This window comes from Glandiceps talaboti, chromosome 5, assembly GCF_964340395.1.
Source record: "Glandiceps talaboti chromosome 5, keGlaTala1.1, whole genome shotgun sequence".
Classification (NCBI taxonomy): domain Eukaryota; kingdom Metazoa; phylum Hemichordata; class Enteropneusta; family Spengelidae; genus Glandiceps; species Glandiceps talaboti.
Genome location: NC_135553.1, coordinates 3,344,266 through 3,370,000, shown reverse-complemented (window position 1 = coordinate 3,370,000; position 25,735 = coordinate 3,344,266). Strand labels below are relative to the sequence as shown.

The 25,735-nt window shown below is 36.0% G+C and overlaps 1 protein-coding gene across 2 annotated transcripts in view; it reads right to left on the bottom strand.

Moving 5' to 3' along the window:
• The window catches only part of LOC144435327 (uncharacterized), a 26,706-nt gene extending 971 nt beyond the window's left edge, over positions 1–25,735 (bottom strand). The window contains exons 1-6 of one of the 2 annotated variants that reach the window (XR_013480890.1): positions 24,471–25,735; positions 14,424–14,546; positions 13,463–13,567; positions 12,963–13,146; positions 12,076–12,235; positions 1–223 (exon numbers count right to left, since the gene is read on the bottom strand). The exon at positions 1–223 is cut by the window's left edge and continues 3 nt beyond it. Coding sequence is in view for 1 of the 2 variants with exons in the window: in XM_078123923.1 (XP_077980049.1) it covers positions 12,076–12,235; positions 12,963–13,146; positions 13,463–13,567; positions 14,424–14,546; positions 24,471–25,197 (1,299 nt within the window). In the remaining variant the exon portion in view is untranslated. The remainder of the gene's footprint in view (positions 224–12,075; positions 12,236–12,962; positions 13,147–13,462; positions 13,568–14,423; positions 14,547–24,470) is intronic. The other variant, XM_078123923.1, reaches the window with a different exon arrangement.

Here is a 25,735-nt window from a genome sequence, read left to right as displayed (position 1 = left end):
GTGGTGATATGTTCCACTTCAGACAAATCACACGACAGGCATTTAAAAAGGTGACCAGATACAAAGACTAGGGCAGCATGCAGACAAGGCAAACAAGTTGTACACACAAAATCATGCAAATATTTTTTTTTAAGAAAAAAAGAAAAAAAGATCATTGAATCGTGCATTTGGATCTAAAGTTATCCATCCTATGCTGTAGTCTGGACTCGTAAAAGTCGGTAATCTGGAATGAATACAAGAGAAGAACATGGCAAGACATGAGACATTCAACCACATACGAGAGGATAAGAGAGGGTAACATGCACTTTATAATTATGAAGGGAAGTTGGAGTAGAGAACAAGAGAAACACAGTGTTTTCTGGCTATCCGTAAAGGCCTATTACATTTATCACAGACAAGTAACTAGAGTTACATCAAACATTGTGGTTTATCAGCATTGTTATTACCACGTGCTGAACATGATATTTATGTACATTTGAACTACACTCATTTATATTATGTGTAGTTAGCCTTGAGGGCACAGAAACCATACTACTACCATATATCGCGGGAATATTACACCAGGAAAGATTGTTTGATCCGCACGCGAGATATCAAATTGCAGCCAAAGCTACGTCACAATGTCGTATTTGTTTGGACAAAATACGTATGCGAATATACAGTCTCTATGTAATCAGACAACCGACGTGACTTGTGACATTCACGATCAATGTACAGCTTAAGGACCTGATGGAAAATTCCATGGTTTCCACCGCGCCAGTGCCAGTGCATGCACGCCTCTGTTTATCAAGGCCGACACTTTCTGAACGTTATTTTTGCTGAATAACGCGCCACGCCCTGATGACCTCGGATATTATTTGATATACTAAGCTCCGCCCACCGGATAGCATGCGACATAACAATGGTCACGCACTGTATGCGTGATAGTGGGGCCCAGTAAAGGGTAGTACATTCTTTTCATTAAAATTCTAACAGAACAGACCAAAAAACGGTAGATTTTGAGGCAAAATTGATGAATTTTCAACAAAATCTCTTCACCGTGTGGTTTAAGTGAAATATGTGCTCGGTTTGCATTTATCACACCTACACTTAAAGCTTACTTTCAGTATAAGCTTATGTTTTAAAGTTGCAACACGTCACAGTCGTCCACTGATGTCTACAATTTTTTTGCAATTCTAAATGTAAGCGAATTACACCAATGAGGTGATAAACATACACTGTACATCTGATGAGAGACATTTTCCAAGTCAGCTACATTCAAACATAGCAATTTATTGATTGTAGGGTAATGACACACGTCTAGCTGGAGTGTTGAGTTGAACCATGGAGGCCCTTATACCTCTGTGATTGAACCGAGACATGACTTTGGTTGATTGTCAAAAGCAACCTTTGTTCACACTTCAAATTCAACTCGTACGTATTAGGTAAATATTGTAGCTCCAACATTTGGATTTGTGCAAATGTTAACAACTTTGCCATTTTAACACTTCCCATAGTTTTTTTTATGGAGCCCATTTACATGTAAATGTGTTGTAGCATGAATGAACAACGTGATCGCAAAGACCACAATTCGTATTGGACCATGTATTGCTAATCATGTCACTCAATCAACTGAAAGGGTATGAGAATCATCTGCAGTACTAGCCTGGGATTTTACATTTTGCTTTCCAATCACAAAATTTAAATTCCCAATCCGGATGGATTCCAGGCTACTGCAATACGGAACACATTGAAATGTCTCCCAACTAGCTTGTGGGCAGCCGAAAGTAAAAGACCCAAAATGTCTTTATATCATGGATTCTGTCTCAGGCTAGACGAACTAAATATATCTTTAGTAAAAGATCGATCCATCGGATCAGCGGTTTCAGCCTGACAATCAGTCTTCAGTAAGGTTTTAGAAACACAGTGTTGTAAGGCTCATTCACCAACACTTGGGGGAGGGGGGCATTAAGGTGTTTCTTTTCAGGATATAAACCTACAATGAATTTACCTAAAAAGAAGATGAACTGAACACGTTTTGTTGTTGTTTTTTAGTGCCTCGAGATTACAAGAATTTTGCTTGAATATATATTTTGTGTGTGCCATATTATATGAAGTGTAGCAATGCAAATTTTAAAGTTGTTTGAAAATGAGGAGTGAAATTGAATACATGTTATCTCTTGTTAGGGGGGGGGGTTATGTTATACTTCTGTCTGTCTGTCTGTCTGTCTGTCTGTCTGTCTGTCTGTCTGTCTGTCTGTCTACATGATATCTCAAAAAATGTATCGATTCTAATGAAACTTGCTACACATCTTCCATATGGTAACAGAACTGATTAGATTGTGGCAAACATCCAATGAACAAAACTTAGTCATTTGTATAATATAATTTGGTACATGCGTTAATCACGACAAAGCGCATACATCCTATAAAGTTTGTTGATGTAGCTTAAAGCTTTAATAAACAATTTGCATAATTAATGATTTGCAGTAATTAAGCATGCTTCAAATTCCCTACATTCAGTACATACATCAACCACAACTAAGCGCATCATTCCACAACAGCTGATACACACATCAACTATATAAGCACACATGTCTAAAAAAGGCTGTTGGCATAGTATTTAGTTTTAATGAGTAATTTGCACAATTAATGCTTTTCGGTAGCTTCACATTTCATATAATTTGCTACAAACATCAACCACAACAATGCACACTTATCCTATGAAGTTTGTTGACATAGCTTTTACTTTTAATGAGTAATTAGAATAATTAGTGATCTTCAGTAATTGAGCCATATCTTAAGAATGCAAACTTCAAATTCTATATAATTTGGCACATACACATAGTGGCACATAGTTTTGTGTCTGTCTGTCTGTCTGTCTGTGTTTGTCTGTCTATCTATCTACATACCTCCCTACCTCCCCCGGGCACCCCCTCTATCTATTCATCTTTAACGTATGAGACTGCATGGCAATGAAATTTAAAAGCTGTCGAAATCATCTATGTTTCTAGTGTATTTGACAAAAGGTGCATGTGTTGTCATCGATTTGGATTATGTTCACTTAAAATATGTATGCACGCTTCAGTACCTCCTGTGTCAACCACCGTTCCCATCAATCATTACCAGCACTGCTATCTTGGCAGTTGTGTATATGTGTGGTGACAGGTCAAGTGACTGCTTGATAATACTAACAGCATGCAGACTATAGCCCAAGGTGATCTTTTCCGTAGAAAATGATAAATATGTGATAAGACAGGCTTTCTGTCTGTCTGTCTGTCTGTCTGTCTGTCTGTCTGTCTGTCTGTCTGTCTGTCTGTCTCCCTCTATGTGTCTGTCTGTCTGTCTATGTATGTATGTATGTATGTATGTATGTATGTATGTATGTATGCATGGATGGATTGATGGATGTGTATGTATGTATGTATGTATGTATGTATGTATGTTTGTATGTATGTATGTATGTATGTATGTATGTTTGTATGTATGTATGTATGTATGTATGTATGTATGTATGTATGATCAATCATTTCATTGATAAATAAAGGTGACCAAGATCTTAATTTTAAATTAAGCCCCCCCCCAAAAAAAAAACAAAAACAAAAAAAACACACCCCAAAAAACCAACAACATCCAAAGAAAAAACCCAACAACCCAACAACCCAGTTGTTGATATTTTCTTTAGACGCATATGACAATAGGCATATTAGTGCACTAGTAGCCGTTTTAGAGTAATATCATTGTCAGGTAACACACATGTAGGCCTGATCTTATCTATGTCAAAAAACAAAAATTTTAAAATTATATTAACCAGTAAGAAATTTAATCCGATAAATTTACACAAGATTGTTTTCAGATTAATTTACCACAGTTCGAAACAAAATTACATATGACTGATTTTGCCAATTTGTATTTCTTATAACAATCATATAAGATGCAGTATGTCTCTTTTGTGGTCATCTTCCCTAAGTATAACACTCCCAGATATAATAGCAATAATCGCAATAAAAATCAGAAACATCAGTATTTATTTTAAAAAAGCGAATTCAACGAGAAAAAAGCGACACAGGAAGTGTTTGTAATGATACAAAAATATGTTTCACCAGTTTGGTGGAAAATGTTGACAACGTATTGTACATTTCGTACAAAATTTCAATTCAATGAAATAAACATGTGTTTCATTGTGTAAACATATTCGAGACGATAAGTCATGTCCAAAAATGGGAAAACATAAAAAAGGCGTTAAAACGGGTAGCGCCAACTCTAGATTATATACTCATTTAAGTACTGTATCATAATATGATATTTACAATGTGCCATCAATAAACTGCAAATAGCATAATATTTCTAAATATATTATCTATTGACACCCAATGTCTATATCAGTCGTAATCATATTATGTTCCCAATTTCCACAACATTCCGGATTAGTAATTCTCTGTTCGGTACCGGTAGCTAGCGATGCTGCAATTTACGGTCGACTTTTTGGTGAGAGCAAGATAGCTTTTTGGTGAGAGCAAGATAGACTAGCATGAATACCCAGAGGGCGTTTCTATTTTCATCGATAATTTTAACACAAGTTGTCCAGTTTTAATACTGGTACAAGTAGGCCTATTCCTCCATATGTTCGCATGAATCACTTTGATTTCTGAAGATTAGCTATCCTCCAGGATAACGTAGTGTTTTGCAATATAAATTCCACTAAGGGACGACATCGAAATCAAAAGCATCGTAATTACGCGTCGCTACGAGTAAAGACTAGTAACTACTAGTAGTTACGATGTACTACGGTGAATATTCATAAGTCTCAACGCATATTCATGTACTTTAGGTTGTAGACAATAAAAAGTAAACACCTATTGTCCGTTATTCATGAGCCCAAACTACGACCATTTACGCGTAGTCTTCATCGTGAAAAAAATAACGAAACAAAAAGATTTTCTTTCCTGTGCGCAAATCAGTTTCACGCTTACTTTTTTCAATGTTATTCATTCGATGCCTTCTAAGTTCTATGGCATTCGTACAGTCGGCTAGTAAGTCAACTAAGTGTTTCAGATATATTTAGATGTTTACCTAATATGTCTTGCCTAAAAATACCTTGAAGAAGAATTTTTATTCGAAACGTCGGATTTTACATCTATTTATTCGGACTGCCTCACAAGTTCCTTATGCACTTCTCGGCTGGTCAACAAACATGTCGACCATTTTCGTCTGGCTGCTGAACGGTGCATTGATCGTGTTAGATTCTAGTCGCAGGATTCGTCAGTCGAAATCGAACATTGTCCACAAAAACAAATTAAAAACTAAAGCTTGTCTCGCATTAATATATCGTTTGATTTGATTGATTTAGAAGTCACCTAAAAACGTTTTGTTTCTTCAAAATTTTGAGGAAAAACGTCATTTATATAACGAAATTTCGGGCTACGAATAACTGAATACGTTCATCACTTGCATCTCTATGTTTATATATCTACCGACATCATGCATCACGCCACGTGTTGCCGAACATTGCGATTTCTCAACTCAACCCCATCATTTAGGAATGTTACTGTACTGAGAAACATAAAAAATTAGTTGTTGTTTTAGAATATATAAAACAAATCCCGTTATTCGATGATATAAAAGTCAAAACTGCACTTCCGCAACCCGGAAATTCAACAGCATTTCTTGGCCCTACCATGGCCGCCAAGCGTGAGCTTGTAAGTTGTACTGTTAGTTTGTACTGAATATTGAAACTTTGATTTCGTGCATATCTTATTGTTTTTTTTTAATGAATATCGCCCATGAACTTGCACTCATAAAAACATGTGCAGTACTAGTTTCATCAGCACATTACTGGCTGAGTACGTGGTTTTCTTTGACGATCGAAAATTATGTCAAACTACGATCAACTACGATAGAAGACGATGTCATCATTGGAAACATGGAAGGTGAGAATCACTATCTATTGTGTGTTGGCGATAAAAAATTACGTGTATCTACGCGTAAAGACGACATCGTTAAGGGAAACAAAGAAATGTAAACTTATTATCTATTGTCAGTTATTCATGAACCTGCACACCTCATTATCTCCCGTTTCTCGTAGTACATCGTAGCTACTAGTAGTTAGGGACCGGACAGAATTTACGGCAGGGGGGGGGCCTGGGGAGAAATTATCTCTGACTTGTTTTTTTTCCTGGCCCCCCCATCCACTGTGACCAAAATTTCACAGCCCCCCCTTTCAAAAGTATAAAAATTTCATGGCCCCCCCCCAAAAAAAAAAGGGGAGGGGGAAAGAAAAAAAGTGCACAATATCCTGCCCCCTACAATAACTAAAAAGAGTACAATTTTTTTTGTTACTGTAGCACAACTGTAATATTTCTTTTGGTACTACTATTATGTTACTATTTCAGCCCAAACAACTTAGTGGTTGTAGAGGAAGTTTTTTAGAAAACAAAACAAAATAAAACATTTTGACCATACATGTAATCATACACATGTGGTATAATCTTGTTTATTTCCCAACTAGACACCATAAGTAGTCATCACTTAATACCAAGGCATGTGATGTGGTGGTTTTAACTGTCATTCACTGATACAGACACAGAGTAAACACACATTCACATGCGTGATTTGTGAAAAACTGTAGTGGGGACATTTGTGGGGAGTATCTAAGGACATCACATCACCTACATAGTGTATTCAAATATCTATTTATACTCATAACACAATAACTATCTAATGTCAGACATTTGTGATGTCATGAAGTGCTAGCAAACTAAGGATTTTATGCACACTGAGGTCTGACAAATATAGCTTTCACTTTCCTACACCAAATGCATTACCAATACACATGTAAATGTAAGACATTTGTGACTTCATGAAAGTGCAAAGAAATTCAGAATGTTGTGGAATACTTAGATGTAATCAATATGCTTTGAGTTCCAAAACCATACATATTTAAACCTATAGTGTCAGGCATTTGTGACTTCATGATGGGGACAGCAAATTCAGAATTGTATTCAATACACTGTACAGTGATCAGATGAGTATATACGGCCAGAAGGCAACTACCAAAGTTAGTGCAAAGTCACTGATGAAAAAACACTTAACACCACGCAGACATCTAAATGCTTTACAATATTTAGTACAGATAGATGCATTTGATGATGCTGAGGAGGGAAATAGTTTAATTTCACTGGTTTTAGATAGAAAGAAAGACAAGTCTTGCCTCACATCTTTGAGTGAAACTCAAGAATAGTGTCAAGGAAAGAAATAAAACACCTATCTAAATTAATCTGGCCAGACGTTTTTGTATTTACATTTTTCACCAAAAGGTCACTTTTTAATCACATAAATTACAGGTCCTATGCTAGTATATTACCATATATATATATATATATATATATATAACTCGGTGAGTATCAATCTGCTAAGACAGTGCTCTATACCGCAGTGGCAGAGCGTAATAGTTTTGGTAGTACTGGAACTACCAAGAAAGTCACAACCAAGAAAGAGTTCCAGTACTACCAAAACTATATATATATATATATATATATATATATATATATATATATATATATATATATATATATATATATATATATATATATATATATATAATATATATATATATATATATATATATATATATATATATATATATATATATATATATATATATATATATATATATATATATATATATATATACATATGTATCCTTGATGGTAATTACACACTGAACCTGTTTCCACAGTGCTAAAATGTATGTATGTATGTATGTATGTATGCATGTATACATATGTGTGTGTGTAAGTGTGTGTGTGTGTGTGTGTGTGTGTGTGTGTGTGAACAACTTGGAGTATATAAGAGTAATTCAGGGTGTATCAAATTAATCTTGAGTAGTGTTTTTATGTTTCACTAAATAGGTACATACAAACGTACACACTTCCATTTTAATACATAAATGAAAGTGTAGACATTCAATATTAAAGGCGATATCAAGTGCTATCTCATGCCATGCTAAATTTTCTAACATATTAATTTTTTTCAATGACAAAATATTTCGCGGCCCCCCCTTTCAAACCATGAGAATTTTCATGGCCCCCCCTTCAAGCCTCCCATTTATTTCATGGCCCCCCCAATTTCTCCCCAGGCCCCCCCTCTGCCGTAAATTCTGTCCGGTCCCTTACTAGTCTTTACTCGTAGCGACGCGTAATTACGATGCTTTTGATTTCGATGACGCCCCTAAAACGCATGGCTATCTCACAAAGGTAAATACACGTAAGCATGCCAGTAAACTTATATTTCGTATATGTTGTAGATTCCATTCAATACATTCGAGCCATTTTCTTATTTTTTCACATAGGAGCTGGGAGAGTTGATGGGGAAACTGAATGCCTTCTGTTAAAGGGCAAAACACAAGCCTCCTGTTTAGCTCCTAAATGTATTATCACAATTTGAAAGTATAGCTATCATATGTTATATCCCAATTGACAAATGTCATTACTTATACAAAGCGCTCATTTGAAATTAAAATCTACACCATCAGTTAAATTGGACACATGCTCTTTGTTATCATCAATGTGCGTAAAACATTATATGACATTTGAAGCTGGCAATGTATGTGCCACATCATCTTAGGTTTGAAATTTCCGTGCTCCATTGCCTAATTGTCGAAAATAATTAATTATGCGAATGAGTGATTCATATTTTAAGCTGCATCAATAGCTTTGTTATCATAGATGTGTGCACCAAATGTTATTACATTTGAAGTGTGCATACTTAAGATATTGTCCTTTTACCAAAAACCATTAATTATACAAATTGCTCATAAAGCTAAGCGCTACATCAACAAGCTTTGTTGAATATTTGTGTTGAGTTATTATCACTGTATGTGTTACATTTTATGAAAACTGAAACATGTGTTCCTAAACTAAAGTCAAATTACCACTACCTAATGCAAATTAGTCATTAAAGCTAAAACATATGTCAACATTCTTCAAAGGGTACATGTGCCTTATCATCAATGTATATACCAAATTGTATGAAATTATACCAAATTATATGAAATTATACCAAATTATGAAATTATACCAAATGATATGAAATTACATCAAATTATATGACATTTGAAGCATTCATTCTTACCATACTACCTAATTATTGAAAATCGTTATCTATGCCAATACCTCAATATGTAACAGTCATGTCATTCAAAATGTAATCAGTTCTAGTCATAGCGTAAAAGAATGTATCAAATTTCATTTGAATTGAACCACCCACTTTTGATGAAATGAGGATGCAGACAGATACAGACAGACAGACAGACAGACAGACACAGACAGACACTCCCATAACACGACCTTTCCTTATGGAAGGTAAAAAGGTACTACTGCCTCAAAACTCACTCTTAGAAGATATTCTGGTGTTTTGCAATCTGTGCAAATGAAAATAATGATAGAAAACAGTATAAATTTCCCATCATATAAAAGTTCTCGGCATATAATATAAATATTACAACCCCAACATGAGCGTTAGCTTCTTCACAGTGGGGGTTGTTTGTTCGCCCTTCTCCCCTCAGCCAGATTACAATAATATCCTTAGGCGAAAGCTTCCATATTGGGGCGGTAATATATAAATGTAATTCATTAGAAACAAAATTGGAGGATTTCTATCACGACAACCTGTACAAGTCTTTCAGCGAGTGTTATTGATATAATGGACGGTAATATAGCACTGACATGCGTGCAAAAATTACCCCCACGTAATAGTACATGACAAAGGAGACAGATTTATTTGAAAGTGAGCATAATTTCAGAGCCTTGATCAGTCGTCCATCTAACAGGGATTTCGAAGTACATGGCGTACGTTACATGAAAACTAAGCTTATGCTAAGGTAATAGATTATAGTACGTAAGAAATAATACCTTGGAGCATTTCTTGTAATTCTTTGTATGAAAACGAATACGTAATGCAATGGTATGTACCAAGTATAAAGTTTATATAGTAGTCTCTGATATACAATATAAAGTATGACATTTCAAATGACCTTGCTTTTGGCATAAGTTCGTATCCTGTATATTGTCACGTTCCATATAAAACGAAATTGTATATTGAGTAGCAGAGTCGTGATATCGGGTGATTTGCCAGTTTTTAGTACTCGGTTTTGCGGCAAAAATATAGTGGGTCGCCAAATTAGACGAATAGTTGACAAGATTCTTCTTTATGTAAATTATCGGCGTATGGTATGTTACTAAACGTCAATGTGTACATTCATGTAATTAATCGAAACAACAGTGTTTAGCTATTAATTACATGATTGCAAACAACGTCAAATCTTTCAGTACTTAGGTACGTTAATAGAATTACTAATATTACCAGTTTTGTATTCCTCGGAAAGTGAGCGGCATCAATGTATATTACGAGCATGCACACACAGTTGATAAACCAAGCACTTGATTATTAAGTTATTGACGTTTAGGTTGTTACTACAGCAACTGGTATTTATCAGTTTTGTATTTCTTGGAAAGCAAGAGCCATCATCAATGTAAAATAACAATCAACGTATGGTTACGTTCCTGGAATGGCTGATGATACGGATGATAAATCTGCGTAATTATATTCTTCGTCATGGACAGTCGATTATTTCTTGTAAAACAATTACGGTGGCAATAACTGCTCGTATACTAAATCACCATAATGTATGCGTATTACGTGTATAAAAACGTAATTTTAAGAATATACCACCGGAATATGGCGCGCTACTGTGTAACGGTTACATAATTATTCAAAGCACAGCTTCTACCATAACGTCACAGCAAGGTATGCGAGAGGCCAAGCAGACAGGCTTTGTACATGTCTGTACATGATAGCTGTAAAATTGTAAATAAATTTCTTGGAAAACGGCTAACTAAAATAACGATAGAGGCCTTTGGCCTATATCTTATCAGCAGAATGTTCATACATATGTAATTTTAACTGTCAAACAGGACAGGAATGACTTATCGCGTAATGATGTGTTAATTCGGGGTATCGAGAGCATTATTTTCTCGTTATTTTATGATAATCTTATTGTTGACTTTTGTAAATGTCCTTTGTATGTCTGTTGTGTTGTTGTGTTTTTGTTGTTTATGTTGTTGTTGTTGTTGTGTTGTTTTTTTTTGGGGGGGTCAAGTTGTCTATGTGGGAGTAAACAACCCCCGCATTAGTTCCAGAGGGCTGATCTCTGCATAGTGTGGGCCAGTTATCCAATATTTACATCATTTACAAGATCGTATTCAGATTACGTCATTCCATTTATTAATCAGTCTGGCCTGCTTCTTTTAAACGATAACCCGCGACGTTATTATTCATAAAATATATACAGAGAACTAGCTGTCTAAATTTCATAGAGGGGTTCGTAAATAAAAGAGACACATAATTTGCTACCAGCGATTCTCCCTTTGACATCGGATGGCGCTGTGTCGTTGTGATTGCACGTATATACAGGGACTAAAGTTTGATATGGTATATATTATACCCTGTGTAAATATAGACGAGTTATCGAATACATATCCTGGTAATGTAAAATTATTTTCATAATTTTCTTGTAAGTTGGATTTGCATGCAAAGAGATTCACACATGAAAATTCTTACGGTAGGCATTTAGGCTTATCTGTCTATTTTGACAACGTAATATATATCTATAATATTCGCATTTTAAAAAGGCCTTTTATGTATGTATGTATGTATGTATGTATGTATGTATGTATGTATGTATGTATGTATGTATGTATGTATGTATGTAGGTAGGTAGGTAGGTAGGTAGGTAGGTATGTGTGTGTGTGTGTGTGTGTGTATGTATGTATGTATGTATGTATGTATGTATGTATGTATGTATGTGTGTATGTATGCATGTATATAGGTTTATGCGTACACACACGCATGAATTAATGTATGTGTGTGTGTGTGTGTGTGCGCGCGCGCGCATGTGTGTCGTGTGCATGCATGTGTAGTGTTTGGTCAGGTTTGATTCTTTGTTGGCAGGAGCATTGAAAATCGAATAACTGTACAAGAAGGTAACGACAACATCACACCACATAAAGTATCATAATCTCACTGATTTATAATTACCCGTTCTTTGGTCCTTCTAAATGACGATCGTTCAGTCCTTGCTGGTCCTGATAGTGACCTTGTCAGTCTGTTCACAAGGCTGCCACGTTTTCGTTGAGGTAGCGGCACAACACTCAATAATGAACTACAGTCTTCATGGCCGCTGATCATCGCTAAATCTCTGCATTGGTTACATACAACAAAACCGTGTTGAAAAAAAGTATAGCATTACAGACAGAAGTATAAGCTTGGGTTTTAAAGTTTTCTTTTTTAAAAATTGTTTACGATAGCTATCTTTCTGTTATGCTTTCGTCCAGTCATCCCAATCCATCAAACACCCATCTTTCTCTCTCTCTCCTTCTCTAACAAGAACAATGTTTTTTTAGGAACTCATCGTTTCATCAAATTTTCCTTCTCCTTCCATTATGTAATTATTCAGCCTAACGAAATGCGTGTTATCGGCGAGTTGTATTTTCCTACTAATACCACGGCTCTATTTGTGGTGATGACTTGATGATATTCATTATACAACTGTATTCCCATCTCTCCTCATTTTCACACGTACACTCGCATTCACATTCAACCTAGATTACATAGGTCGGTTGTCAGTGGCAACGTGGCATTATGTATATTACATTCTGTATTTACTAATGTAATAGTGATGGCAAACTAAATCATATTTTCACGTCTATTAAATTTACAATCGAATTATACCTTCGTAGTTTCGAAATTCATGTAAAGGAATTTGTATGATGGACGAACAGAAATTTAACGGAAAAAATGCAGGGAACAACCTCTCCACTACCAAAAAACAAAAATATATGTTTAGGTGTAAATGACTACATCTTTAGAAAGATGAATGCTATTGACAAATAATAGTTTCACTAATTACTCATATGACCCCTGACCTTGGTGTTTGACCATCGTTGTCTTCAAATGCCATATCGACTTCTTGAAATTTTAGAAAGACCTGTAAAGTCTCAAATTGGCCGTTGAGGGCGGCATAGTGAGCAGGCGTCCTCCCTCTTCGATCTATTTCACTGCCGGTCGACAGGTTCTGTTGGAGTGCCCACTGTATGACTTTGACTCGACCTGCGAAAATGTATCCAAATATATTCCAGATATCAATGGGATATGGTAGATATAACAGGATACATTGTGTCAAATTTATTAAAATTATCCTGCCAATATTATACCTCATTGCCAAATGTACCGGAAGAGAAACGTCATATTATAACTGAGTTGATCAAAACGAAACTTTTTTGAGGAGTCGAAACACTCCAAAATATCGTTAAATGATAATAACTATGCAATACAATGTTTCATTAACGTTTGGCGCTAAAAATAAATGTTGTTGGGGTAATAACTGGTCTTTGAAAACTCCTGATGGTAGATGATTTATGTATACCTTTGCCTGCTGCAAGGTGTAGTGGTGTAGCGCTATCCGTATTTCTTGGCGTGGCAAGTGAACAGCATATTCGACGTACCAGCCAATGAACGCATTGTAAATGTCCTGAAAGAGAAAATACGAACAGATCATATTAATTCTTGAACTGAACTGAACTGAGAACTGTGTATAGGTCGTTCAACTTTTGTACTGTTCATCACACTAGGGGCTTTCTATACGATAGACGTGTACAGATTCGTAGAATTCATTCTTCGAGATCACGTGACACATAGCTTCGTTCTTCGTTTAAAAATAAGTTGTCTTTACTTAAAGAAATCACCGACAGCTAGCAACTATTGTGTATACTATATTGGCCTAATAAGACAAAACTCTGAACATTATGTCGATAACAGAGATCTCTATGTCAACATGTACAAAGTAAAACATGCATCTAGTAAAAGTAAAATCAACAGGAAGAAATTATATCAATTTCGTTTGTAAAAGGCAGGAGTGCATTGACGATAACGGCCTCGTTTTAATATATAACATACATTCCCGTTAGTTTATGTGGACCAATTCCTGTGAAGACGAACTCAATATCACGTTCTCTTTTTTCGTATTGTGGAATTTCATGTGAGTTGTCAAACTCGTTTAGCTAGGCAATAAAAATAGCCTCGAAAGTCGAAGAAACGCAGTTTTATAAAAAAAAATATATATATACAGATCGATGTTTTTACGTAAAACTTCATCAGTATTCTCGTATGTCGTGACTAACTCAACATCTTGCCTTCGGCTGGACTGTCGTAGATTCTGCGGGGAGTCACGTTTCAGCATAGACAAGATTGTTCATATTTTCTCATGTTGACGGATAATTAGATTTTTTTTCTTTTGCCCTTAGGCTTTGCAGTATGAACTATTTAGACATGCAAGATGTATGGGGAGGGGAGATTGCGATGCCTACAAACAAACAAACTTCTCATACCTGATTCGGCAGCTGCATGTAGTGGCATGCTGCCGTCTTTGGCCACAAGACGAGGATCTGATTTTGTGTTCTCCAGCAACCATTGTAAACATTCTAAGTGTCCGTTTTCAACAGCGTGATAAACTGAAATAATAATATTTGGTTAATTTGTAGATTAAATGAATAAATACATGACTGGTACAATCTTCGTAAACGTTTTAAATATATGTTTCTTATCCATATCACCAAGTCTGAAAACCAAAGGAATTGGTTCAGATATATTTAAATAGATCATTCAGTTACAACATTGTTATGGAAAAGGTTTACAGTGTATATTTTACCCTTCAAATATTACAAGGTCATTCAAATCACAATATCAGTATGATTTACTTAAACAGTCCGAAGAGGTCTCAAAAAAGTAGACAGATTTAGTTATAAAGGTGTAAGTTATAGTAAAATGTATCACACTACTGGAGAGTATACAGCCTACACAAAAGGGACATTACTAAGAAGAGATTGGCGTCAAATTAAGAGAAGAAAAATCAGAGATAACTAGAAAATCTTAAATTTATATTTCAATCGAAATTTCGTTGTATATGTAAGTACACAATGAATGCGTGTTAGCCCTGAGTTAGTGAATGAACATGTCGACAGTGAAATTAAATGCCATAGTTGGAGTTGACAACTTTGTTGTCATTCAAGGCGCTTAGTGATTCAGTATGATTACTCGTGACGTCATACGTTTTCTTAATCACACACAAATTAGGTAAAGAGATTTTTATAAAGGAAGGGTAAATTTCTTAAAATAAATTTACAATAAACTATTGTGATCACGAATGTCAACGTCGAGGCCTGTATTCGCTATGTTACAAAAATATAATAAGTTTTTAGCGAGGAGCAACACTCAGCAAATAAGTGTGGATATAAAGTGAGTATTACTCACTTCAAACACTGTGGTGAGATGTAAGCTTATAAAGAGTTACAGACGTGCCATGACAAATTGGCTAGCTGTCAAGAGTGTAATGTGGTGCACCCATGACGTAAAGGTTACTCTGTTCACCAATTTATACATCAATATTTGTTTCGCAACCGGTTTATCCTACTATACTAGGTTATCTGTGATTTCATTATCTTGGTTTGATGAACTATATACGACATCCTTCTGGAACAAAGTTCCATTGTCATGGGATTACGAGTGAATGAGTTTCCACAGTGTACCAAGTAACGATGATTGATTACAACCCGCGAAAAAAGTGCGTGTGCTTGAATGAAGTGCGCCAAGGAAAGACATTCTCGCAAACCAGAGCTGTTATTTCTTCCTCTACACTTCGAATTAAAACTCTGGCATCTTACGGCTGTCAGTGGGACGGTGCCGTAAAACAGGCCGTGGTTTGCGACGATGAGGAAAGACCGGACAAAAGCAACAATACAACTTACACAAAAACAGAAGTGGGTACCTTTGGTGTAGGTTCACTAGTTTGTTTATATGGGGAAGTTATAATGTAACAGACAGTTGTACCCAATGTTATAATGTGTAGTGTTCTATCAGTGTAGTGAACAGAATAATGAGATCTAGACTCCTATGATGTTTATGGTTTAAGTTACCAACACTGATCCTTGTCCCATTCCTGCTTACCGCAGCAGGCAAACGCACCGATGTTTTTTTGCGGGTTGTACATTCGAACCTAGACAGAGAAATGAGTCATGTATGCATGGTACGATAATATAATCAGTAGACAGGATGGCGGATTATAAAAAACAATGGTTAACCTTTGTACATTAAGGTCAAACGGGAGTCTGACAACCTGTGCTTAGCTTAAAATAAGTCTGGCGTGATGACAACAATGTAAAAAATAATTTCATTACGTTTATATTGCTGCAAATCCAGTGAATCAATGTAAAAACTGGGACGAAACGTTAAATGTTTTCAAAAAACTTTGTTTTCACCTGTAGTTCTTAAAATACAACGTTCAATACTACACACGGAGACCATGGGTTGCATTTTTTCACAATTATATGTGTTTCATCATCTATTATGACTAATATGATAAACATGAAAGCCATGGGTTTAAACATGAGCGGCGGTTATTGGATCTATAAGAGATCTGAGGGACGTACGTACGCGTTTTAAGAAAATTATATGTTACCTATACTGTGGGTAATCTAGAGTCGATAATTGTTTTCATGGTTTTTAGTGTACGTGTGTATATGGTAAATAAATCAAAACTTTTGAAGTAAGGCTTATGTATGGGTAACACGGGAAGTCGGAAAAAGAACTCAAATTAGTAATACGGAAATGCTACGTGCTAAACCATCGCTGATGGCGCACATTCATCACCACACCTGAATGTACCTTTGACGCCCATGTCATTCCCGATAAAAAATGAAGATTAGCTTCACTTCCCATAGCTGGTTATCGGTATTCAAACCTCTGACACATCTGAAGGGTAACCTTCGAGTAATGAATGGGTATACACAAAGCAGCAAAACAGGAAGTTTTGGCAGACCGTTTAGAAAATTCAACCCGGCTTGCAACAATATTAAACTTATTTTCGCCTCTTTCTTCTACAATCTTTATTTTGATTTTACAAACCAATGTGAACTACAATATTTCAGTCTTGTATGTACTTGCATTAACTGATTGTTCTGTTGTTAACGGCCTATGGACTGTGTGGTGTCAATTGAACACTTAAATTTGGGGTTTGTCGATATTGTGTTGAACGTAAGTAGCAACAACACACATATAGCCTAAGACTGTGGGATTTAGCTTATTTGGTGCTTGGGTTTGTAACGCAATAAAATTCAAAAGACCAAAATATGTGCAAAAAGGTTGTTATTGCGCGTACGTACAGGAAGTCATTCGTTAAACCCACTACGTAATCACAAATTATCACTAGTAAATACAAATCAACAGATGAGAAATGTACTGACTAGACATATTGTAATGATTATCTCTGTTAAATACAATACAATACAATACAATACAGTACAATAATCAACTTATTAAAGACATTCTACGGGCTTGGTCTACGTCATTTCACATTGTTTTGCCAATTAGAAACTTACTGAAGCTTGGTTTATCAATTGAAAACCCAAAACCTCATCAGTATGGCCACACTCTTTAAAAACACACCTAGCTATGCCTGGATCTCGTCTAAAAACATACCTAGCTATGAATGAATCTCGTCTAAAAACATACCCAGATATGCCTACATCTCGCCTCAATTTTAACTACCCCTTCTCTTTAGTAAGTCTCTGCGTATGTTATTTCTTAAAGATTTCCACTATAGACTAACATCATTGTCTGTACGACAGCCTAAGCATCACGTCTTTACACTCTTGTAAAGTTTCCTATCACACTCGTTGGAATTTTGAGTCTCCAAAAAATGCTGTCGCCTACATAATTCCATCATTATATTGGTTGCCACGAGAGACAGAATACGCAATCTGATGTGTAGAAGAGCATGAAGCTGAATTTAATAACCAATCAAAATTGAGATTACTAATCTTGACAAAAACTGATATGAGTCCCATTACGTTAAGGGTTTCCATGAATATGATTTTGTACTGCTTTATTAATACGAATTATAGATATATTTACAAGTTGAACATCTGCCAACGTACATTATAATTATGGGCTTGACATTTTCGTAAGAACTTAGTAAGCGGTTTGTGTATGTGGTATGTTTCTTTGTCTATTAGTGCTTTTCGATGAGGTTTGACGTAAAATGTGGGGATGTATTTCTTATACGGATTTTCACTTTTCCTTTTCGATAGACTCCGAGAAAATGAAAAGAAAACACATGTAACTATGGTAACCACAAGCATTACTATGATACATACAGCATGACGATTGTGAAAATAACATGACTATGAGTGAGTGAGTGAGTGAGTGAGTGGGAGTGTGTGTGTGTATGTATGTATGTATGTATGTATGTATGTATGTATGTATGTATGTATGTATGTATGTATGTATGTATGTATGTATGTATCCCAAGGAAGGCGGCGATCACTCGTAACAAAAACAAACGTCACAAAACGATGAAAATAGAGGTAAATAAATCATTTAGCCGCTTTCACCACATCAGATTTTAATCAGATTGGTATGTATCCACAATATTCATATAAATCTACTGTCAGCAATACACCCATAGTCAACGCATACTCGATAACGATGTGGATTGTGAAAATCAAAATGAATGGAAGAACTGATTCGTGTCTTATATACTGAGTACCAAGCACAAGGCAAATGACACCACGTACAGTGTAGGCGATGTTATTATACTTGAAGGCGACAGTGGTTTAAAACGATCTACCCATTACAGTCTGATCTGAAGGAAAGTTAATTTACTGATCACTACAAATGTCGTGCCGGGATGTTTTACTATAATTTGTTCATACATGCACCAACACGTTTCATATATAAGAAACATGCCTCAAGTTTCGTTTTTTTTTTATTTGTTTCCTTCAGAACAAGCGTGTTTATGTATCAAAATATTTGATCCTTATTTTTTGGTACTGAGAGCTTTTCCGTGTAAATCACATTGTGTAAACGTTGACAAGTCTCCATAAGTTTGGAAAAAAATACAAGAATTAATTGTAAATTATGGATTAATGTCAAAGTCGTTCAAGAAAAACGATTATATTTAGCATAAACAAACACACAATGAGTGAGTGAGAGAGTGAGTGAGTGAATGAGTGAGTGAGTGAGTGAGTGAGTGAGTGGGTGGGTGGGTGAGTGAGTGAGTGAGTGAGTGAGTGACTGAGTGAATGAATGAATGAATGAATACTAGTTACATTATCATCACGTAATGTAAGCAGTAAAATACATCGTGTGGAGATCGTATACTTAATCCATTGAATATATCGTCTGTGTCATAGACATGACTAATTCTACTGACTTTAGTTTTTCCAATACATTGTTTGTTTTCCTCGTGCTCTTGTTTTTCTTTTGTCTACAGATAATCATGTGCATGTATGTTTTTTGAAATGTAAATTTGGTCGTATTACCTTGTGAAATTAATTAATTCATTCATTCATTCTAGTGGACGATCACCTAGTGGACGATCCGATGGTAATCATATCTATTTATATGCTAATATCAATACGTATTGTTGACGTATTCAAATCTAATAACGATTTACTACCATATTCGGCCTCTGATCGTGGACTGCAAAATATGCAAGGAATATACGCCAGCGGCAATCGACGTCTCCGTTTACTATATGTAAGACACTAACTACACAAGTACGTGATGGTAGTGATTCTGTTTTCGGATATAACCATATGGCGAAGTGGGCATGTTAGTGATTTATTTGAGTTGATTTGATTTCTGTTGTTTTTCTTTCCTTGGTTAGTCTTTTCTTTCGGCTGAATATTTGCTCCCTTTATTAACTGATTCAGTTCTTCTGTTCAATGAGACTTGAGTTCAAACTCACAGTTTACCTACTATCTTATCTTCTGGGGGAGATAATGATTATCACACCGAATAAAAATGCGATCGCATACTGATTCGGTGTAATTACATTATCAAAATCAAATCACATCAAATCAATACTAACCTATGATATACTAGCAATCACCCTGTAATCATCAGTGATAGTATGTGTAACCACTTGAGAAAAACTAGATATCACAAAACGCCACCATACCGAGAGTATAATTAAAACCAACGTCCATTCAATAACCCACATCCCTAGCTTATATCAGAATGTGGAAACGATATAGTTTGTGTCTATCTTTAAAGAAACCTCCATTGCCACTGTCATAACTTGTTCATACTATTTATTAGATGAACTACTCCGATATATAGAGCAATATAGATGAACTACTCCGATATATAGAGCAATATGAGATGTTGTCTTTTAAGTGCAACGAGAGATGTACAAGTTTAGCCTTCATATTTCAGCCGTAACGATTGATTAACTGCACAGTCTATTTTCTAAAGCTTCGATCTCGGTTCCAAGGTCGTTTTGGAACCTGTTTTTCAGGAATATTCTATCCAACTGAGTAGGAATTTAGGATCAAAAGAGTCGACTGGAAGGCTGTGTCATTCACTAATCATCAAAATCATTCTACTTAATACTTTGACCTTTCCCTTTATTTTGTGAACGATTTTAACACTTATTTTGCCACGAACAGAAAAAAAGTACTTGTAACAACGAGAACAGATTAAATCTTTGTTTAATATATCTGCCAATATGGGCTATTGCGTCAAAATATACTATAGCAAATATAAAACTTTTTTTTTTCAATTTCCTGGGATATTCAGCCACTTTGTAATGTAAGCTCAACTCCCGTTATACAATGTCGAATAGGAATGAATAACAAACTTGCCAACTGCCTTCCTCTCACCCACGTAAATATGGACACTTTGAAGTTATGATGTAGGTGGCGTAAAGAAAAGCCGCCATTCACATATTTATTTGTGATTTATGCAAGGGTAAGGACTTTGAAGGAAAACTCTCAAACGTTGGCTGGAACAGTTCTGAAGAACTTCAAGCTAGGACTCAATTTCCGCTCAATATCGATATCCTGACCGCCTTCACGTCTGCCTATGCCGTATACTCTAATTGGCGTCTAGTCCGGATGGCGTATGAGAGATGTTGTAAGCAATGCTTTTAGTCGAGTATATTATAACCCCTCAAAATGACCCACATAAGATGGGAAAGGTGGAGATATTGCACCAGAATTGAACTCCTAGAATATCTAAGAATTCAACTATAGACAAGGAAAAGAAAAGGGGTATTTCGAAATTTCTTTGTCCAAAATACTGTCATGATATATTGATTCAAAGACAAAGATAACAATTTATTGTGAAGCAGACGACATATTGGTTCAAAAGTCTGGCTGGAAAAGGTGTGTCTGTGTGTGTGTGTGTGTGTGTGTGTGTGTGTGTGTGTGTGTGTGTGTGTTCGAAATAAGAACAGGTATACTATCTTAATGAGGACAGTGAGGCAAAGCCAATATTAGACTTTCGACAAGCAGACGACCATTTTTTGAAAATAAAAATGGCGGGATAAGTAAATTGACTGGTATGAATATCGATTTGCTGCATAATCCTAGTGCTTACCAGTAGCACCATGTGGAAAATCTCTAATCACTAATGGCAGATCACCATGACAACATCAAAGACATTATTTTATCTAATAATACTATGCCATGTTCCATATTTATGGCGACTCGTGCCACTTATAATATATTTACCCTAGAGTAGCACATGGCGTTAATTCGCCGTTGCCGTGTTTGTGCAACTATCTGGCTTCGCGAATATCGTCGTTTCTGTTGGATTAGTTAGTTTAAAATCGCCTCAAAGCCTGGAAACCATAAAATGTTTTCATATTGCTACGACATTGATGCGACCAAAAGGGCTCGAAATGACGACCAAAACACATTTAAAAGCCTGGGTATTATATTCAATTTATAATTGAAATTTGAAAAAAAAAAATTAAGATAAAAATTTTCGTTCGGGTATGAGGCGCGGATGCGGAGAGATCACGCAGTGACCCAGTGTGCTGACATTCAGTCAGGCTTGACCTTCACGAGTAAACACTACAATCACCTTTGACCTCAGCACTGGTATTTCTAATAATTTTTGCTAGACGTATTATTATTGAATAAACATTGTTTATTGACTCAGTATAAATTTTCACTCATGGATTCCTCTAGGTTGTCAGCCTTGACATTTTGTAATTTGGGCAAACACGAATTTTACTCAATTTCATTCCTGACGTCTTAGCCCTTTGTATATTCAGTCGTTTCCCTACCTAGTGTAATATAGTAATTAAGGTTGACTAAAACAAGCACTTTGAGCAACATGCATACACATCTGGGCTTGAATAATCTCAGTGGTGTGTACTGCATCATGTACAGTTATCTGCATCACAGACACTTGTGGGCTATTGAGCATAATGCATACACAACTGTTCTTGAATTATCTCAGTGGTGTGTACTGCATCATGTACAGTTATCTGCATCACAGACACTTGTGGGCTATTGAGCATAATGCATACACAACTGTTCTTGAATAATCTCAGTGGTGTGTACTGCATCGTGTACAGTTATCTACATCACAGACACTAGTGGGTTGTGATTATATCGTTGAAAAGTCTTCCAACGAAAATCAGTGATTAAAATCATTAATTACAAGCTTGATTTAGACATGCAACAATCCCACTTGTCCACCGTAATGTTTAATACTGACGAGCAGTATTTATTGGAGCATGATGGGAGCTAGTCTTGCTGCTAGACGTTCGGGCTTTCTTCCGATACGATGAGCGAACGAAGTTCGCAGTGAGGGCTTATAGCGATGTTCAGCCGTATGTCGTATTGTATCGGAAAAACATCCAAGGTCTAGCAGCTAGACTAGATGGGAGCAAGCTAAGATTAATTTAAAGTCGCTATATTTACATTTCAATAATAGCCCACGAGTGACTGTGGTCTAATTCACATAATTATAAACATGTAATTCAAAATTTAGACTTTAGTTTATTTCATATATTCCGACATGAAACCAAACAAATTTGGTAATAATACAAGCAAGCTTATTTTCATAGTGGCAATATTTAATAATTTGTTAATAATTTTATAGCTGTCAAAATTATTTATCACAAAGGAAACTGACTGGTAAGGAAATCCGGTCAAATTAACGTCTGCTTTAGTCTAACGCTGTGTAAGCATAAACTCAATCATCACCATGGTTACAAAGTCCTTACACCAACCATCTACCATCATTCTCAAAGATAAATCGCTCAGAATGTTTACGATTTCCCCCAATATTTTCGATATGGAAAAGCAACTTACGTTAGGTTATATCCACCACTTACTAAACTACAGTGTTTTAATATCATATTTCTTATACTAACAAGGTGTCATTTGGCATAGACATTTTCTATGACATGATATCCCAATTAGCAGGTTGAATACTTAACAAAACTTCTGTTATATAGTCACGCTTTTCTCACGAAAGTACCACATATCTCTCTCTCTCTCTCTCTCTCTCTCTCTCTCTCTCTCTCTCTCTCTCTCTCTCTCTCTCTCTCTCTCTCTCTCATATAAATGGAAAGAACGCAAAGTTAAAGAACTCTGCCAATTTAAATATCAGAAAGCAGATTGGAGCATTTTGATGGATGGCTATCAAGTGAGGCTCAGGCCATTATTATGCGCTATAGTACATGTAATCTGAGCTTTATGTGATGTATGGAATAAACTCAAGATTAAAGCTGACAAATGTATGTATGTATGTATGTATGTATGTATGTATGTATGTATGTATGTATGTATGTATGTATGTATGTATGTATGTATGTATGTATGTATGGATGTCAGTAGGTATGTATGTATGTATGTATGTATATATATATTTTTATCTCGACACTGTGTGAGAAGAGCCTTTGGCTCAACAGTCTATCGAGTTTAAATAAAGTCTAATAATAATAATAATAATGTATGTATGTATGTATGTATGTATGTATGTATGTATGTATGTATGTATGTATGTATGTATGTATGTATGTATGTATGTATGTATGTATGTATGTATGTATGTATGTATGTATGTATGTATGTATGTATGTATAGATGGATATGTGTGTGTGTGTGTGTGTGTGTGTGTGTGTGTATGTATGGATGTATATGTGGTGGTGGGGTGTGTGATAAATCTTGATAAATCTGTTTTATTTGACAGGCCAGGTTGCAACATCACAATGTGAACTTGTATAATGTATGTTACAGTAACCTTGGGATGATTGATGACGTAGGATTAGTCTAGATGTATTTTTAATTGCCACGATGCTTTGACAGTTCGTCAAAATAGATTGCGATCCATGTTCTCTGAAAATGTCTTGAAAAGACGATAACAAACTAAATATATGAACTATTGAACTGTAGGGCATGAATCAATCAATTAGTACATGTATATAAATAAATCAATCAAACAATCATTAAATCAACAGATTGATAAATCCTTCCATCAATCAATCAATCAATCGATGGATCGATCAATCAATATAGTTTGAAGGCACTATTGTCAGAGTACACTAGCAAATATAATTTCTATCAGTTCCTCACCTGATGTTTTCCCAGCTCCGTCCCTTACGTTAATGTCCTTACAATCTTTCCCTAATTGCTGTAGACAATTAGCATTCCCACCAGCGGCAGCATAATGCACCGCTGTTCTGCCATCTGTCGATGCGATGTTCTGCCAACCTTCCCCGGCATAACCCATCATTAATTGTACACATTCAATGCTCCCATGATGTGCCGCAACGTGCAAAGGGCATCTCCCCCTTGGGTCTTTTACCGTCAAAATATTATCTCCATCTGTTTCTGGGTCATCGAGCTCATGACGTACAAGGACATCGAGAACATCGGCATGGCCCAGCTCGCAAGCAAGGTGAATATGAGAACTTTCGCTGTTTGGGGTTTCCCGTAGCAAAGAAGGACTGTTTCGTAAAATTTCCCGGAGACAGTCACCATGGCCGTTTCTCAAAGCTGTGTTGATCTGCAATGAGAGCGAGTGATTCTGATCACCTTTCGAGGGATCCTTACCCCGGCATTGTTCACATACTGACGCATTCCCTGGGGAACAATTACTTCCTGATTTGTCAGATCTGCTGTTCGCCAAATAATTTCTGACAGTCGATATCTCCGCGTCCAAATACGAGTCAAGTTCAAGTAACACGTCGAGAGCTGCCTCTTCTGTCTTGAGTAGAGAATTTGACCGCTGAAAATCTCGTTTACATTGAGCGACATCAACATTACCAGCGGTCGCCATGATTTGTACTCTTCTAGGCATAGAGGTCTATATGAAGCGGTTCAAACAGTTTGTGTACGTGTGTTTCTCGTATATAGTAAGTCGATGTGACATACATTCAATAGCATGTGCTTAAACGTGGCCATGTAACGTTGTAAACTTGCAATTAATAGTCCCATAGTTACGTAATATGCTATTTAAACATCTTCCCATACACGCTACATTGTTGTCTATGAAAACAAACGGATCTTGATTTTAAAACAAATTTCTAATGACTGTCACACTCCTACGTACCTATGTGTTAGCAGCAGATAAATAACGATACCTTAGCACTAACGATAATTCTCGAGTTACATAGAATACTGATACAGCAGCTTCATGGTGTCACAAACACTTCATCACTCACGACGTTGATCGGCGAATAAAATTGGGGATCACAGAGTATGGTAATAAATTGATGTCCGTTCACACATGTCAACGTTGTGTAGGCCACTGCCGTGTCTTGCTGTTCTGTGGCATTATTTATCATGTGGGTGATGTCATACGGTGAGGTAGTAGTGTGTATTTGAGCATGTCGGAA